At 51.6% G+C, this 18,249-nt stretch overlaps 1 protein-coding gene across 2 annotated transcripts in view; it reads left to right on the top strand.

Annotated features, from left to right (window-relative positions):
- Positions 1-7: 7 nt before the first annotated feature.
- The window catches only part of SIM2 (SIM bHLH transcription factor 2), a 47,619-nt gene continuing 29,377 nt past the window's right edge, over positions 8-18,249 (top strand). For both annotated transcript variants that reach the window (XM_060099732.1, XM_060099731.1), the window contains exons 1-3: positions 8-852; positions 9,499-9,581; positions 13,044-13,133. In XM_060099732.1, the coding sequence (XP_059955715.1) occupies positions 678-852; positions 9,499-9,581; positions 13,044-13,133 (348 nt within the window). In that variant the 5' untranslated portion in view covers positions 8-677. The remainder of the gene's footprint in view (positions 853-9,498; positions 9,582-13,043; positions 13,134-18,249) is intronic.

Genomic DNA, 18,249 nt, shown 5'->3' with positions numbered 1-18,249 from the left:
TCCTGTCCCCCTCCCCCCCGGGCCACGGCGGCCGAGTGCTCCGCCCGAAGGCGGGTCCGCCATAAACAAACGCGGCTCGGTTGCACGTGGACCGCTGAGCTTGTGCGCCTCGCGACAGATCGCGGGCTCCGGGCGCCGCATCTCCAGGCCCAGGGAACCGCCAGGGAGGGCAGGAGAGCTCACCCGGGCCGGGCCCCAGCCGCGTCCGCTCCCCTCCCGCTCCATGGCTCCGCAGCCGCAGCCGCCCGTGCCGTCCTCCAGCCCGGAGGGGCCTCGCGGCAGCGGGTACGAACACCCGGTCAAGGACTAAACAGCACCGCCGCCTCCTCGCCGGCCACTCTCCACCCCTAAGGAAAGCCGAGGCAGGGGAGAGAAGAGGGAGAAAGGAAGAGCGAGCCGAAGCGAGCGGGAAGCCAGGGCTCGGGTCGCCGCGGGACAGTCCGGCCCGGAGGAGGCTGCGCGCGGGGCGGCGCCCCCGGTTTGCGCCGAGCTCCCGGCCCACGGCTGCAAACAGGCGTCTTGGTGCCCCTGGTCGGCCCCACGCACCTGCCCGCGGCCGGCGCCCCACGCTCACCTGGTCTGCGGGGCCCCCTTCCCCATCGCCGCCGCTGCAGCCAGAGCGGAGCTCCGCGGGCCTGGAGCACGGCCGGGTCTAATATGCCCGGAGCCGAGGCGCGATGAAGGAGAAGTCCAAGAATGCGGCCAAGACCAGGAGGGAGAAGGAAAATGGCGAGTTTTATGAGCTGGCCAAGCTGCTGCCGCTGCCGTCGGCCATCACCTCGCAGCTGGACAAGGCGTCCATCATCCGACTCACCACGAGCTACCTGAAGATGCGCGCTGTCTTTCCCGAAGGTGAGGCCGCAGGTGGGCGGCCGGGAGCGCTAGGGGGCCCAAGCGGGGAGCCAGAGCTGGCCCGGAGGGGCTGCCTGAGCCTTCCGGCCGGTGCCAAAACATCCTGGGGAGGTCGCTCCGGGAACTTCGGCTCCTCCTGGAGAGAGGGGCCAGGGTCCTGGTGCCAGAGACACAGGCCATCTTCGGGCCCAGGGCTGGGGGGTAGCGGGGGGCGAACCAGGGATCGTTCCATGAGCGTACTAGTCCAATCTGGTCTTTCTTCTTCCTTCCTTCCTTTCATTTCTTTAACTCCCCCTTTTATTTTTTCCTTCCTACTTTCTTTCCGTGGGGGAAAAGCACAGTGCACCCGGGCCGGAGGTGAAGGGTGCTTGCTGTTCCCTGGGAGAGAGTGGAGTACACCGGGAGGCCCAGGCCCTGCAGGCCCCAGCTCCCAGCAGAGCACTTGCAGGGACTTGGGCCTCAGACTCGGGCCTCTCAGGTGGTCTCTTCTCTGCTCGCCGTTCTTGGGGCTGGGGCTCTGGAGGTCCGGGTGGGAGAGACTCACCTCAAACAGGTGAGCCGAGATGGGGCAGGAGAGAAAGGGAGGCGGTTAATTCGGAAATGGCAGGCGGGCCTGAGCATAGTCTTCTTTTCTAGATTGGATTATAAGCCCGGAGGGGCAGGTGCCATGGTGGGCAAGGGTCGCCAGGACCCACGGGCCCAGCAGGCTCTCAGTGGTCAGAAGTGGTGGCGCACCGGGTGGGCATTCCCTGCCAGCACACGGCCTGTCGGTGACAGTAGCTGCCGGGCGGGCACCTCTGAGCTGCAGGGCTGGAGGAGGCCTGATCACCACGGCGTCCCTTTTGGTGTCCCGGTGGTTCTGAACCGACCACCTTCCAACGTCTCTGTCCCCAGCCATGTTGGCTGCGGCCTGGCAGAAGGGATTAGGGCGCTTGTCTGAGACGTTCTGCTCCAGCACCCGATGGGTGCCCCCCAGCCTGAGGCCGAGGAGCCACTAGAGCTGTGGCAGCCTCTGGAGCATCAGAAGCCGGTGCACGACTAGGGAGACAACTTTAGCCACAGGGCACGGGGAGGGTCGCTGCAGAGCCGCGACAGGTGTCTCTCCAGCGCAGGGCGCCTCCATTAAGGCAGTTCCAGGCGACGCAATCGACCTAAAGTCAGTAAACTCGACCTCTTTATGGTGGGCGCCCCTAAGCCTGTTATTTGTAATCGCCTCTGGGTCATAAACTGCCCTTTACACCACCTCCCGGGTGGAGCTCCTAGGGCCTGGCCCCCAGCGTGACCTCCAGCTCTGCAGCGTGCTGGCTGGGGAGCTGAGCGCCACTGGACAGGGAGCCGAGGGGGCCAGAGCGGTGGCCTGTCCTCGCCAGAGCCTTCCAGCTGCGCTGTGCGGCCAGGCGGGCACTTTCCTCCCTGGAGCAGGAACCTGTGACCTGGCTGCCACAGCCCAGAGCTCTTAGAAGGGAAAGTTCTTTTCCTTTCCAACCCCGATCAACCGAGGGGCCCCCCTCTCCGCTCCCGCCCGTCCTGCTGGGAGCCGCGGCCCAGTGGACGCTATTTGTCGGCCCTCCAGCGACGTAGAGATGATTCCTCCCCTGCTGAAGTTTTCAGTGAAAATTAAAGGAGAATTGGGTTTTATAAGAGCCGAGTCTCCTTCCAACCCTGGGAGGAAGAATGGTAACTGGTTTGCTCGGGTGAACCGTTTCTTAATCCCCATGCTGCAAAGCAGGTGTGGAGCCCAGACAGGACATAAGCCTTCTCTCCTGTCCCACTCCCACCCCACTGGAAATACAAATTACAAAGACATGATCAGAAGACTAAATGATTTCAAGTAAGCCAGAAATTGAGGCCTGGAGAAAGGGGCTAATTGCTAGCCACTTGTTGTTTGGGGCTTTCCAGGAAAGCGGCTAAAAACTGGGAAGTGGTGTGTATATGCTCCTGCAAACATTAAACTGGGTCTGTAGGTTCCAGCGCTGCGAAGCGAGGCTTCAGGCCTTGGGACCCCGAACTGCTTGGCCCTGAGCAGGTTGCAGGGGAGCGCTGGCTGTGGTCTGGCCCCTGAGCACCAGGCCCCTGTGCTTTGTTCCTAGTGCTCTAGTTGAGGGGCGGCCTGGGCGTCTCCTGGGGGTGACCATCGAGACTGGAACTCCAGGAGGGGTCGGGGAGAGTTATGTGGCCCTAGAGTTTTGGAAATAGTCCTGAACCTAAGGGGTCCCGATTCCTCCAAAATGGGGAGCAGGCGGTGATCTAGACCGCAGCGGCTCCTGCAGCGCTGAAGCTGGGAGCAGGGGCGCTCGCCTGCACGGTGGGCCAGCAGCCTCCGGACGCCTCCCTGCGCACGGAGGCCTGGGGCCCGCAGATCTTCCCCCTCCAGTCAGTCTGCGACTGGAGACTAGAGGAGCTGGGTGCCTGGGGCAGAGGAAAAGAAGCGTTTAGAAAGACCTCAATTACGCAAAATGACTCGTTGGCCCCTCCCGGGGCTCTGAAGGACGAAGGGTGGGAGCGCGGAAGCAGCACCCGAAACTGATTTAACCTGTTCTCGGGAGGCTGCGCCGGGGAGGCGGTGCGGGAGGCGGACGGGGCCTGGCGGAGCTGCGAGGGTCCGGACGCGGGCGTCAGGGAGGCTTTAGCGGCCAGCCCGGTCCTGCGCCGCGGCGGGAACTCCTGGACCTGCTCCGGCTCTCGGCAGCGAACGGAAAGATACCGAGCGGACCCGATGTGCCCAGCGCGGCCTCGCTGGGTGATAGCCAAGCCGGATCCCTGGGTGAAGAAGCATCTAGAAGCCAAGTTAGGACTTTGGGAGTTAGAAAATGAAGAGCACAGTCCGAAGGAACCACAGGAATCGCCAGACTAACCCTCAGTATTTGAGGAAATTGAGGCCTGAGAGGGGCGGGCCTTTCCCAAGGTCCCCCGCGAGGGCAGGGCAGGCGGGAAGGCCACTGCGTCGCCTGTGTTTCTGTGCGCAGGAGAGGCTGCTGGCCTCGGCTCCTTTCATCCCGAGACCCCCAGGCAGGAGGAGAGAAAGAGGAGCTCGGAGAAGCCCCAGGGCAGGAGCAGAGAGGCGACTGGAGCCAGGTGGACACTCCGCAAAGAGGCCAGTCCGCAAGCTTGGGGGTGCTGGCAAGCCAGACAGCCGATTCAAGGCTCAGCTCTGTCAAGCTGCCCTGCTGGGCCTCTGTCTCCTTGTCTGTAAAATGGGCCCATTAGCAACTCCATCGCTGCGCAGGGTTCCCGGGATCGGGTATGAAGAAGCAGGCGGGCGCAGGTGGAAATCTACCGTGTTCTTACTCCAGTCAGTCCTTCCTGTGAGCTCACTGCCTTCCTCGGGCCAGATGCGACCTTAACGGTGGCGCGCCCCACTCGGTGGACCTCCGGGACTCACTGCCTGGAGTTGGAAGATGAGCTGTTTTCTGGGTTCCCACCGTTTTCTCCCCTTTAACTGCGAACTGAGAAGTGGAAGGTAGGAGGGCAGGGAAGAGGGCAGGAGAGCAAGGCTGGCTCTGGCAGTGGACTAGGAATTGAAAGCTTAGTGAGTTAATGTGGTTGGGAAGGCCTGCTACTCACAGGGCTCAGGGAAACGCTGGGGCCCAGGGACTCCCTGCCCTCTTTGCAGCGTGGCCTTCACTTCTGGAGACGGGGCACTGTGGAAACACAGAAGCACCCGGGGTGGGAGAAGCCTGCTGCTCTCTGGCCATAGCTGCGTGGTGACCACGCTGGGCAGGATGCAGGGCAAGTTCCCCCATCTGGTGATCCACGCTGGGCCCCAGGAGGTACAAGTCAGGGCTGCGGGAGCTCCCCGGCCAATCACCAGGGTTAGGCCTCTTCCTAGGAGCTGGGGTTCCTGTGCCCAGCTCTGGGGCTGAGGGTGGCCTCCCCTCCGGGCACTTGTACTGAAAGGGCTCGAGGAGGGACTGGCTTCAGGTCCCAGCTCAGGAGTGGAGCTGGAAGCTGAGGCCGATCGTGGGAAGAGAACAGAGCCCCTCTTCCCGCTTCCCACCAAGATCCCAGACAGGTGTGGGCGAGAGAGAGGCAGGGACTGCAACACTCACCACAACTGTTTACTCTGAAGAAGTGGACGTGTCACACGCACAGTAAATGGGGTCGGAGGCCTGAATTATTCCAGTGGCTGCATTTGTCTGGGTTTACATTCAGGCAGAGTCCTTCCCACTCAGTGCACGCGCACACACACACACACACACACACCCCTGAGTGCCAAGGGAAGGTGCGGGGGCTGGGGCGGTCCTAGAAATTGTTGTCGGGAATGGAAACGCTTTGATTTAGAGGGTTTGCTGAGGAGAAACTCGCCCATCTGTGACATGACTCCATGACTCCATCTGTGACATGGAGTCACAGATCCGAGGCCTTTCCCTGCCGCAGCCCGAAATAATGTAGTTTTTTTTTTTTTAAGTAGACTTATTTTTTAGAATAAAGTGGGTTTTTACAACCCTCTCCCCGTCTCTACTTGGAAGCCTGCCAGGCTGTGCGCCGGGTCCGGGAGGGAAAGTTCACAGAGGCGGGGCGGGAAGCTCGGCAGTGGCGACGGGAACTCCAGAGCTGCGGGGGGCCCTGGAGGTGGGAGGGAGGTCGTGGAGCGCGGGCGCCGCAGATTCAGCACCCGGAGGCCAGCGCCCAAGACCGGCTCGGGGAGCTCCGGGGCGCGGACTGGAAGCCTGGCCAGCGCGGCGCTGGCCACGCGCGCTCCTGAGCGCGGGCTCGGCCGAGGCACCCTCCCATCCTGCAAGGTCTAAGCATCAGGCGACCGGGTCTCCGGGCGCTTGCGTCGTCCGTGGTCTGTGCATGTACAACACTGGCCCGTGGCCAGGCAGGCCGGGCCGGAATCCCCTCCCTTCCCCCACCCAGAGCCAAACCCTGTCGGGGCGTCTCTACCTACCACCCCCTTCACACCCCCTCTGGGCCGCTGTGCTGCTGTGGGTTTCTAAAAGGGTGCAAGGGCCGGGCTTTTCAGGGACCCAGTGACCGCGAACCATTCCAAGGCCGGAAGAGAACTGAATTGCCACCATTTTAGATACCCAAGGTTGCCCTCAGGGAAGTGTGAGAACCGCCGTCCATCCTGGAAGTTTTTATCCAAGTCTAGACCCTTCTCTGGGGCAGGACCCATTGGTCACTGGCCACAGTGAGTCCTGCTCACGGGTCCAGAGGAAGGAGCAAACCTAACTGCCTCCTTCAGGTCTCAACTCAGTGTGTCCCCCTCATCTGAGAGGGTGACTCTATCTCACAGTGAGGGAACCCCTGCACAATGTCGCCTTTACTGGGAGATCACATCGTTTGTGTGATTTGATGTTTATGGTCTGTGACCTGCACCTGGCTGAGGACCTGGTACAGCAGGCACCCCAAGAGCTGTTTGTTGACTGACTGACTGAGCACCCAGAGAGGAGGGACCGTATTTAGGTAGCTTCTGTGGTGGGCAGGGCCTGACAGGGTTTAAACCAAACAGCCCGCTCGCTGAGTGTGGGTCCAAGTGCAAGTACCCACAAACCCTTGGAGGCAGAGGGGAAAAGGGGACACTTGGCTCCCTTTCCCTCCGACCTAGTGGCTGACCCCCCTCCCCAGTGACCTGGCCATCTGGATTCCCAGTAGCAGGGAGTGCCCATCTGATTCCCCTATTGACACATGTAGGGCAAGCAGGACCCCAAACCCTGGCCGGAAACTACAGGCCAGGTTTGGAACCTCCCCTGCCTTGCTCCCCTGCAATCATTGGGATGGGGTGGGGTGTGGATTTCCCAGAATCAGGCAAAACAGACCACCCATGGCTGATAACCTTGGAGGAGCTTAGCGCGGTCTTTTCTTACACTCCTGCCCTCATTTTTCTAACAAATAAAGCCCTTTGTTAGGTCTAGATAAGGGCCACAGGGCTAGTGCCTCACTTTTTCAGGAGCATGTATGGCTTTACAGTAACAAGATGACGTTTTTGTTACAAACCTTACCTTATTTAGTCTCTGCATCCAGCCCAAAGTAGATTTTTATGGGCCCAGGGGAAAAGTCTCGCCCATAGAGGTTTCTAATGGAAGAATTGACAGCACTATCACCCTGTGAGTTGGCAGGGGGGTAGGGCTGCTTAAGGAGAGCCTCCCCACCGTCTGCCCCACCTCGTGCCAGGTCCAAATCCCCGCTGGCGAAGCGGAGGCATCAAGAAACGATACGAGCTGATCTCCCTGTGCTCTGCGGCTGCTTCCCACTATCTATCTACCTTACGTTTGGTAGTGTATATATGTCCATGCCTCTCTTTCGCTTTGTCACAGCTTACCCTTCCCCCTCCCCATATCCTCAAGTCCATTCTCAAGTAGGTCTGTGTCTTTATTCCCGTTTGTGACCGCCTGGAGGGGAGGGATGGGGAGGGTGGGAGGGAGGGAGATGCATGAGGGAGGGGATGTGGGAACAGATGTATATGTATGACTGATTCACTTTGTTATAAAGCAGAAACTAATAAAAAAAAATAGAAAAAAAAAGAAACGATACGAAAAATTATAATGATGGAAGAGAACAGGCTTTGAATTATACGGAAAAATTGTCCTGTGCAGCCAATGCACTTTTTGCATGTGAGGCCAGAGCTTTCGACAAGGCTTTTGGGAGACCCAGGCAGGGGAGTTTGGTTTGGGGGTCATTCCCGAAGAAGGTGCAGATATCCCCAGGTCACTCAGCCCCAGGCCCTGTCAGGAGCCAAGGCTGGAGGCGGAGCTCACTGTCCACAGAGAGCCGGGCAAAGGTGGCTTGGCCCAAACCAGGGGACGGGCCCAGGAGCAGGTAAAGGACAGTTACAGGGGCGACTTTGCCCATTTTCGGACACCAGAATTCCTGGGCCCTTGTTATGTTTTTTCTTCATTCAGGGCCCAGAGGCTTCTACATTTGGAGTCTTTCCATTTCTGGTTAAATGGAGTCAACGCCACCACCAGCAGGCCGGCCTCTTGGGTGCTGGGAGGAAGGACCTACCGTGAGAGCCAGTGGCCCTATAATATGGTCACTGTGGTCATCCTTGGGAGTGAGAGTGGGGTGGGCAGTGATTTCCTGGGGTTAAAGAGACACCTCCGTTCACGTGCTGGAATCTGGGGGGTGCGGGGCTGCGATCATATTTGGGAGATTGGAATATGTGGAGATTAGCCACAGGGAGACCAGGATAAACCTCTAATTCTAGAGCCCAGGAGAATTACAGGCCATCCCTTTCTTAGTTGTGTAATAGAAGTTGCCGAAAGAAGGGTCTCCAAAGTCTCTGCGGGGGCCCTGGGCCTGGAGGTGCATTTTCCGCCTGCTAGGATCGAGGGTTCCAGAAGCCGCGATGCCCCGGGCGCCCCAAGGACAGTGGGGAGACCCAGGGTGCCTGCGCGACCCTCTCCGGAAACCCACTCGCCGCCGCCTGCTTGGAGGGGCTTTTCGGTCTTGGGAATGGGCCTCGGATTCGCTCTGGCCCCTGGTCGCACACTCCCGGAGCAGCGGGCAGGGGGCCGGTCAGACCTGCAATTCTGGCGGGAGGGGAGACGGACGCGCCCGCGCGACCCACAGCTCACCCGCAGGGTCGCAGCCCTGGGGGAGGCGCGCGAGGGGCCTAGAGCCGTTCTTCGCGGGGGATGGGGGGGGGGCGTTGCTAGCACAGCGGTCCCGGGTCTTTGCGGCCTCGCGCCCGGGCCGCGGCGCTCGCTGGAGGGTTTCGGGCCAGGCCGCCAGCAGGACGCCTGGGAGCGGCTGGGGTTCTCCCAGCTGGCGCTTAGCGCCGCAATCTCACCCGGCTTTCCTGCTTCCTCCCGGGCGTGCAGGCAAAGCCTGGGATCTCCGGGGTCACAGCAGCTGAGCCGGGGGGCGCAGGAGAGAGATGTTCTCTCGAGCTGGGCTGTCTTGGCCCTGGTGCGCCTTCTGCAACACTGGTGGCCTTCGGGGAGGTGGTGGGGAGCAACGGAGGCCTTGGAGGGACAGTTAAGAAGCGGAGGGGCTGGGAGACCCCAGTTATGTGCCAACAAACACCTCCCACTTACCGTCTAGTATACCCACGGCTCTCCCCGCCTTCGGCCCGTACCCCGCCCGCCGCTGGCGACTTAGGAGTTCGCCTTCTGGAAGCCCCCAGGTAACCCCTTCCCAGGCTGTAGCTCTTGGATTGGAAGAGGGTGGGCGCTCCTGGGGCCCCTGTGAGGGCTGGAGAGTCCTGGGCGGGGGAGGGGAGAGATGACAGGGGGTTGAAAAAGTTTTGGGTTTTTTGGTTTATTTGTTTGTTTGTTTTGTCGTTTTAATGCCGAAAAGCTGCCTCCAGGACGGCGAGGGCTTTACGTTCGGGCCTCTCTGTCTTTGGGAAAGTGCATGGCTGCCGGCGGCGCAGGGAAGGGAGAGAGGAAGGACCCTTGGGGGAATATTTACTGGTCAAATCGATATCCCCGTTTGGCTACGAGGATGGCCGATTTCAAAGCAGATTAGATTACTTTGTGGCATTTCCAATAAAACAGCAATTTCAGAGCCGTGAGCACGCGGGCGACCCACGGGAGCTGTGGGCCTGGCCGGCTTGGACACCAAGGCCTCGGCGGGAATTTCTCCTCTGGCCTTTTCCTTTTTAATCGAAGGCAAAGGGGCGACGGCCGGCGGGGCGCCGGGTGCCGAGGCCTCTGGCTGCGCGCTGCTGTTTACCGGTTTGCTTTATTCCCCGTCCAGGTTTAGGAGACGCGTGGGGACAGCCGAGCCGCGCGGGGCCCCTGGACAGCGTCGCCAAGGAGCTGGGATCGCACCTGCTGCAGGTAGTACGGCCGCCGCGGGGTGAAAAGCGCCCCTGCCACCAACGGCCGGCCCGCCCGGGTAGGGGCTCCCTTCCGACCCCACCGCCCCAGTCTCCAGGGGTCCCTCGTCAAGGAGCCCCGGGCGGATCCACAGGCCGCCCCCAGACTGCAGAGGTCTCCCGAGGCAGCGATCGGACTTCGGGCCAATTCCCCCCAGCTCCCCTCGGAGGGCCGGGACTGCGTGTGGATTCCGCTCAACCGGGGCAGCCTCAGGCCAGCCCCCCATCAACCCCACACCTGGCACCCTCTCCCCCGCCCCAACCCCAGGACTCTCTAGCCCACGAGACCTAGGCCGAAGGGCGCCCCTGGGTGTGGTTAAGTCCTCTCCAACCTTACTTCCTTCGGCAAACTTTTATGGAGCTCTTGCTCTGTGCCAAACGCTGTGCCAGGCGCCAGAGCCAGAGAAGGAGTGATCCGGCTGCTCTGAGCCAGAGGGAGGCAGCCTAAAGCGTCTGACAGTTGTGTGTGTCTGGAGAGATTGCAATAGAGGAGAGACGGCATCAATAATTGAGTATTACGGCCCTCCCTGGTGGCGCAGTGGTTGAGAGTCCGCCTGCCGATGCAGCGGACACGGGTTCGTGCCCCGGTCCGGGAGGATCCCGCATGCCGCAGAGCGGCTGGGCCCGTGAGCCATGGCCGCTGAGCCTGCATGTCCGGAGCCTGTGCTCCGCAACGGGAGAGGCCACAACAGTGAGAGGCCCGCGTAACGCAAAATAATAATAATAATAATAATTGAGTATTAGCAGTTGGCATTTACTGAGAGTTTGCTACCGGCCAGAAGCCTTTCTGAATCTTACTATATCATCTCTCTTCACCAGCCACCTAGAGTGCGTTCTATTTTTAACTGCAGTTTTTTCAGAGCAGGAAGTTGAGGCACAGAAAGGTTAAGCAACATGCCTGAGGTTCCACAGCAAGTGGTGGAGCCTTGTTCAACTCAAGTGGTCCAGCTCTTGAGCGGTCCAGCTCACGACATGGTGCGACCTCCGGGGTCACCTGGCTCACGGAGGAAGTCCTTGCTTGGTTTGTGTCAGCCGCTTAGCGCCCCAGCCCGGAGCCATTCAGTCCGCGGTTACTAAACCGCCCCTGACCTCGGATTTCCTTCGCGGTGTCTGGGGCTCGGGTGGGGTAACCGTGCGCACGACCGGCCACTTCCAAATCCGCGGCTGGCGCTAGGTGGGCACAGAAACGCCTCGTGTCTCGGAATCTTTCAAATGCCCTTTACAGAGCCTCATCAACGACCCGATTCATTCCCCCTCCCGTCATTTGTCTCTGCCACCGAAAAATGCCTACTGAGAGCTATTTTGCATTTCCTCCTTCTATTTTGTGTTTTCTTTATAAGGGGGGAAAAAAAGTTGGCTACGGAACTCTGTGTCTTGGGTCAGCGAGTCGGCTCCGCGCTTCGAAAAAGCAGATCTTTTCAAAACTCTTTTGCCCCAAATGCCCTAGTGTGATTTATTTTTTTAAATGCATGCGCTGGGGAAGAGAAGATCCCGGGATGTATTTGAAACCCTAGGCTTTTACAACATAAAGCTAGTGGTTGGGCTTCCCTGGTGGCGCAGTGGTTGAGAGTCCGCCTGCCGATGCAGGGGACATGGGTTCGTGCCCCGGTTTGGAAGGATCCCACATGCCGCGGAGCGGCTGGGCCCGTGCGCCATGGCCGCTGAGCCTGCGCATCCGGAGCCTGTGCTCCGCAACAGGAGAGGCCACAGCAGTGAGAAGCCCGCGTACCACAAAAAAAAAAAAAAAAAAAAAAAAAAAAAAGCTAGTGGTGTGGGAGCCGGCCGGGAAATGGTGCTCTTGGAGCCCTTCCCGCGCGCCCTTTGCTCTGCCCGCAAGCTCGGGTCCAGCTCCGTGCGCGGTATTTTAAGTGTTTGATGCTCCTACATATTATAAGTGACACTAATATCAGAGACAACTAAGTGCCAGGGAGCTCCACTGAAAACCTGGCAGCAAAGTCAACGCCCCCAAGTTTCTCCACTGTACATTTATTTAATTCTGGAGTGTGTCTGTGGACGGGCGGCTTTGCAGTTAATATACTCGCAAGCGCATTAGGTCGTTTGCAGCTATGAAAGCATAACCAACATTTTCCATTAAGAGTATTATTTTTTAAGCTGCCGCTGGCAACCTTCAGAATTTAATTTTGATAACTTTTTCTCTTTTACTCATATGGCTGGCTGTCCGATACTATTTCATTAAATGTATCTCTTTAATGATTTTGGAGTTAAGCAAGAATGCAAAATGTGCCAAAACGTGGATAACTTCAGAAATTGCTGAATAGTTTATATCTTTGAAAAGGAGTTTAGTTGGGGAAATACTTTGTAGCTGAGTTAGAAACATGAAAATCGGGCTTATAATCAAAATGTTGATTTCACCCTCAGCACAGGGAAAGCTAATGATAGCTTAGTTGGCAAAGAAGTTTTTGCAGCAAAACTGTATTTGAGATAGCAGAATGTAAGGATATCTTTCAGGTTTCACCTCCAAAGAGGGGGTGGATTTAGAAAAACCAAAGGTAATCTGGTTTCAATTACATGCTGTAAAAATAGAATTTGTGGCCAGAAATTAATTTGGAATATTTTTATGGGGGCAATGTTGTGGGTTGTATGGGTCTTTCACCAACTTTATTGCTTTTCTTTGGTTCTGGATCTAAAATATGAATGAGTAAATGAAATGCAGTTCCCTTTTTTCAAAAATAATTTAGTCTTTTTATCCTTGCCACACATAAATATAATCATTACCCTTTATTTGACTTAATTACCTCTTATAATTTTACTTTATTTTGTTGAGGGCTAGCCAAGTTAGGCAAAATCAGAATATCATGTAGGTAGCTTTAATTTTTCAGAAATTGATACTTTTTCTCCTTGAATTTTGCAAAGGTTGTTTGATCTCTTGCAGATTCTAAATAATTGATTTTGTAGACATAGTCTGTTAAAAATAACCAGGTATTTTATTTTCTGGGGAGTGGTAGTGTTCGGAATTTATTATTCAAATGGTACTTAGGGATAACTAGAAAATTGTGGCAAATAAAGCATATGTTCTAGTGGTATAAACAGCTGCCAATTATGACATGAAATGGTCTATACAGCGGTAGATTTTCCCCTAAGTACCATAGAACTCCGGATTTGTGCTAAGTGCTAAAATAACCCCAACAATAAAGCTATTACGTTTAAACTGAGCATGATAGGAATTCTCAAATGCTTTGCATGATTTTTGTGATGTAGATGTAAGACTGTTTTTAAAGTCCTTTAAAAGCATCTGAGAGCCTGGCTGGGGAACTAAACCTATAGTCCTTCTCATGGCCCCGGGGCGCCGTTTCTGCATACGTTGATTTAATACTTTATACATTTCTCCATCCAGTGCCAGTACAATGATCAGATTTAACTCTACTGTCTATTATCTCTTACCCTGATGCTTTTTCTTTTACAGACTTTGGATGGATTTGTTTTTGTGGTAGCATCTGACGGCAAAATCATGTATATTTCGGAAACAGCTTCTGTGCATTTAGGCTTGTCCCAGGTGGGTATTGACTAATTTTACGTACAACCAAAATAATAAGTTAAGCGTTGGCGGATCTTGACAGCCTTACCCAACTTGAAAATGAGTCTGTCCTAGTGTCTACTTTTGTGCCTGAACCATAATCCAAAATTACAAAATCGTCTTTTTCGGCCGGCCCGCGGGGCTTTTCTTCTCCGTGTTATGTTTCACTTTTCTACTTTCTTTTTCCTTTGGGGCTAATGCCTCGTAATGTCTTTGCAACAGTCAGCCTTGTCCAATAGCCTGGACTCTGCTTATACAGCAAAGTTCTCTGCCGCTAAGAGCTTCACAAAGGGAGATTTTTCAGTCCACGCTTGATGGTCTGCACGTGGTATTGTGAGTTGCTATGAAAGAGAGGCAAGCTGATGTAGAACATGGATTTTATGCAGAATGTGCTTTGGGGAGAGAGAAAAGGGGGGGTAGATTTATGAGTGTTCACATGGAATTCAGGGTAATTTTTCCTGAGTTTTTCCAGTTCAGTGGTCGTTTCAGTAAAGCATTTTATATGCTTGTGATAGAAACTCATAAAACTCAGTTTACTACTGTTTTGCACAGCAAGGTCCTGGTTTCTTTAGAACATTTAAATATTACCGATTTTTCTGAAACTGTTTTCTAAAAGGGGTTCATTCCCTGGAGGAGAGAGGTGCACTGTTTTCTCTATCCCGTCAAGCCAAGGGTTTGGTAGAGGATTTGGCTGCTTGTCTGGGCTGTGGCCATTCTGGATGGTGGGAGAGTCTACTGGTTGTTGCCATTCACATTTCTGATTTAACAAGCATGGATCATGATTCTAAGAGTCACATTGTTTTATACATATAGGGGCTAAATATTTCTTTACATTGTGAATTATCGGAGTGCTTTTTTTTTTCATTACAACTGAAGACACACTGGAATTAATTAGATCCAGGAAATGGGCTCCCAGGAGGCACATGAATAATCTGTACTGCACCAGCCTCCTCCTGTAGTTAAGCCAAAATAAAACATGCCAATTAAAGTGGCTTGGGCTTTCTCATTGAAAAACAAAATTACCAATTTGGAAACCTGCATCTGGTGTATTCCTCTTCTTTTTCTGCCAAGATGTTTTTTAAACTTTCCATTCGTTTGCAACCTTCTTTTCCAATGGATGTATATCCTTATCCATGTCCAAGTGGGTTTCTGCACCTGTGTGTTTTCTTCTGCAAAGTCTTCTAAAGCAAATCACATATTAAAATTGTTTGGCGTTTTCTGTTCTCTTCCTCTTCTCTTCTTTTATGATACCAGTTCTCCCAGATGAGATTTATTAAGGCTTGTCTCTTTCACCTATGTGACTCATGGGATTAGTGTACTTGTGGAATGGGAAATACTATTGGAAATATGACATTTTCTCTTTTTATATTTTCCAAAGTTATTATTCTCTGAATTTCCACCTCATTGTTCTCTGAATATTTAGAATTATTTAAGGCCCTTTAGTTAGACCCAGACTGGTTTCTACTCCTGACTTGATCTGTGGCTGAGTGCCCTTGATCAGATTCCCTAACTTTTTAAATTGTAACTTATAAAACCTTTGATGTCTTATAATAATGTCACAAACAAGACAAAACATTTCACATACTTTAAAAATGGCTGGTCAAAAAAGAAAATGACTGGTCAAACATACTTTAAAACCGATAGAGTCACCTTTACTGAATATTAAATTTAGATCTGAGCTCCCTAGCAGTCAAAGCAAAAAGGGAAATGCATTTTGTTGTATGGTTTTCATTGTCTGATAGGGCAGGCAATTGACCTCTCTGAACCATAACTTAAATACGAAAATAGTGCCTGCTCTACTACTCTTTCAGGATCATGGTGAGAAACATACCAAGGGCCCATGTGATTTATAAACTATAGGGAGCTCCACAAAAGCCAGGCATTGTAAGTTTCATTAGAACTGTACTTCAAATAGCAGAAAAGTCACTTCAAATAGCATACTTTGGTGGGCACATGTTAGGGATAATTAGTCATGGGGAATGTTCTGGCACATCATAAGGCACTGTGCACATATCAGGACCTTCCAGTTCATTCTGTCAGGCTGCTCAGTCTGGCATTTTACATCTCTCTTTCGCCCTCTGTCATTTTTCTCTTTTCACGTGGGAAATAAAAATGATTGTTTTTGAACACAATAATTAAGAATGACCAAAACATTGGATAGGTAACAAATATACCTCCTGTTCATGATAAACGCCACGAAAGGAAATTTTTTTCTTTGGATTTTTGAATTTAATTTAATTTATTTTTTTATACAGCAGGTTCTTATTAGTTACCCATTTTATACATATTAGTGTATACATGTCAATCCCAATCTCCCAATTCATCCCACCACCACCCCACAGCTTTCCCCCCTTGGTGTCCATACGTTTGTTCTCTACATCTGTGTCTCACTTTCTGCCCTGCAAACCGGTTCATCTGTACCATTTTTCTAGGTTCCACATATATGCATTATTATACGATATTTGTTTTTCTCTTTCTGACTTACTTCACTCTGTGTGACAGTCTCTAGATCCATCCACGTCTCTACAAATGACCAAGAAAGGAAATTTAAGCAGAATTGGAATTTAAATTATATTTCCTTTTGGTCCTAATGCAGACGTAAAACTTTGTATATCATAATTTTGAATTTTCCAAAAAAATTGTAAAGATGCCTTTTGTCTGTATGTTGCCAGGAGAAGTGTCCATTTAAAATAAGTCAAACTGCCTGTCTGTGTAGGACGGCTAATTTTTTTCTGATCTCCTGGCGGGACTATCTCAGTATCAGTCTCCAGCTACAAAAACACTTTCACGCTGATGTCTGGGGAGTGTTTCATGGTGAACTGTTTAAATAAGCAACAACAAACTTTGCCCTCAAATCTGCCTCCTCTTCCCAATTAACTCTGCAGAAGGAAATCTAGGCAGAATCACAATGTGTATTTTTTTCTGTCTTCTTAAATAGTAAAATAAGGTATTGAAAAGAATGTCAAATACCCAACTTCTGTTTAAAAAATTTTTTTACACCGTTTTGATTATTTTTACTAGCAGTAGTATAAGTCAGACAAACATATCAAACATGAAAACTTTAATTAAAATAGGCTTCAAGATTTTTTTTAATCACCAGAGATAAAAGTGTGAATAAAATTTTACCTACTAGTCAGAGTAACCTTTTAAACAAGTTTCCTGATGATGAATAGCTTATATTTACGTAACGCCCTTCTGTGTTCCAAGAACTTTCAATTATTCTCTATAACAATATCTCTTAAGTAACGACATCTTTCACATTAATTCGGGGTTAAGCTCTATGTTAGCAGCTCCTAAGGAACATAAGCTCCTAGGTTTGCCATAATTGTGTGATAATTCATAGCAAACTGGTGGGGTTTTTTTTTTTAGTCTGCACTATCTAAATAACTTTCTGAACTATTTGAGAATATAAAAACGATTCTTTATTTGTTATAAGCCCATCCCAATTCAGAGCCTTTTATTGAACTTTTTTTTTTTTTTTTTTTTTTTTTTTTTTTTTTTGCGGTACGCGGGCCTCTTGCTGTTGTGGCCTCTCCCGTTGCAGAGCACAGGCTCTGGACGCGCAGGCTCAGCGGCCATGGCTCACGGGCCCAGCCGGTCTGCGGCATGTAGGATCCTCCCGGACCGGGGCACGAACCCGTGTCCCCTGCATCGGCAGGCGGACTCTCAACCACTGCGCCACCAGGGACGCCCTATTGAACTTTTTAAAAAGCATGTATTGGAATAAGAAGTCTACTTCATATGGCAGAGTTTATTAATTTATTCTTGCTTTTAAATTAGTAAATGCAGCAATCCTGGCTGTCAGACTTTGGTACCAAAAAAATGACAGGGAGAACCACAAAATGCTAATTGTCTCCTCAGCCCATAGTGCAAGTTGGGAAACGAGTTAGCCTTCTGCTTGAAAATTCTATTTGGTGTATGTGCACATTCATACTACAAAATAAACCATATAGACACACATCTACTTGGAAGATGTAGAGTTGGGGAAGCACTTTTTATCCACCAAGGTTATTTAATGATTTAGTTTCATGGTTTTTTGGTTAACGTAATTAACTTATATTTGAAGAAGGAAAAAAGTCCTGCATACCTGCTGTGTATTTCTTCAAACATTTTAAAGTATCCTTGTGGTTTAAATCTCCTTACTGAAGTTGCATATGGTATATAACATCTAGGTAACTAGTATACATTCTCACATAATATAGATATGTATGAAATAGCTGTTCATGAGATACATAAAGGAAAATGTAATATTTGAGAGCGTGGCCGGAAGCACAACTGTAAAAATAACCATGGTGTTGTTTGGGGCCATAAGACCTAATCCTTTCACTTTTGAAATAAAGAGAAAGAACAGCGTTTAATGTTTGTTGACATAACTTGAACCCTGAAACCCAAACCATCTTTTTTTAAAATAGTTAATTTACCGTAGTCAGCAAAACACCCAAAGCAGAGTAATGTGTGTTTCCAGAGTACTGGGTGAGTTTCCCCTTCTGACCCAGAATATATCCATTTAGTGCTGTATTTATCATATGTAGTTTTCTTGGCAGGAAGAAAAGCTATTCAGCAAAACATAAAAAAGCTCTTAGTAGGAAAGCAATTCATTTTGTAGTTAGCTGGGTTTTACAGATACTAAAATATCACATTGAAGGTCTGTTTTAATAAGGTTGTTGTATGAGACCTGGGGAGTTTTATAGCAACAACCATAATTTTTTTTTTTTTTTTTTTTTTTTGGTGAGGTAGTCACATTTCTTTCAACATTCAAAAGCACGAATAGATATGTCAATACAGGAAACACCATGTCAACCTTAATTTTAAGTCAAGGTCAATGCTGTTTTATCATTCCAAAATTTGTCTTTCAAAACATTTCCGTTATTTGAAGACTACTTTACTTGCAGACAGCCTTAGAGGTTTATCACTAACCCGAGTATTCAGAAAATCAAACCTCTTAATTCATGGACTTTCACTCTTCTCACTCTCCAAAGGCATGTGATGAGAATGGGATCTTTGGAAACAGATGAAGCTACATTGGGATTACAACGCAAATCGGATCTCTATGAGGCCAGATTCAAGTCTTTTTGCAAATGTACGAAGGTGTTTC

This window comes from Mesoplodon densirostris, chromosome 5 (genome assembly GCF_025265405.1).
Source record: "Mesoplodon densirostris isolate mMesDen1 chromosome 5, mMesDen1 primary haplotype, whole genome shotgun sequence".
Taxonomy (NCBI): domain Eukaryota; kingdom Metazoa; phylum Chordata; class Mammalia; order Artiodactyla; family Ziphiidae; genus Mesoplodon; species Mesoplodon densirostris.
This window is presented reverse-complemented; position numbering and strand designations above follow the sequence as displayed.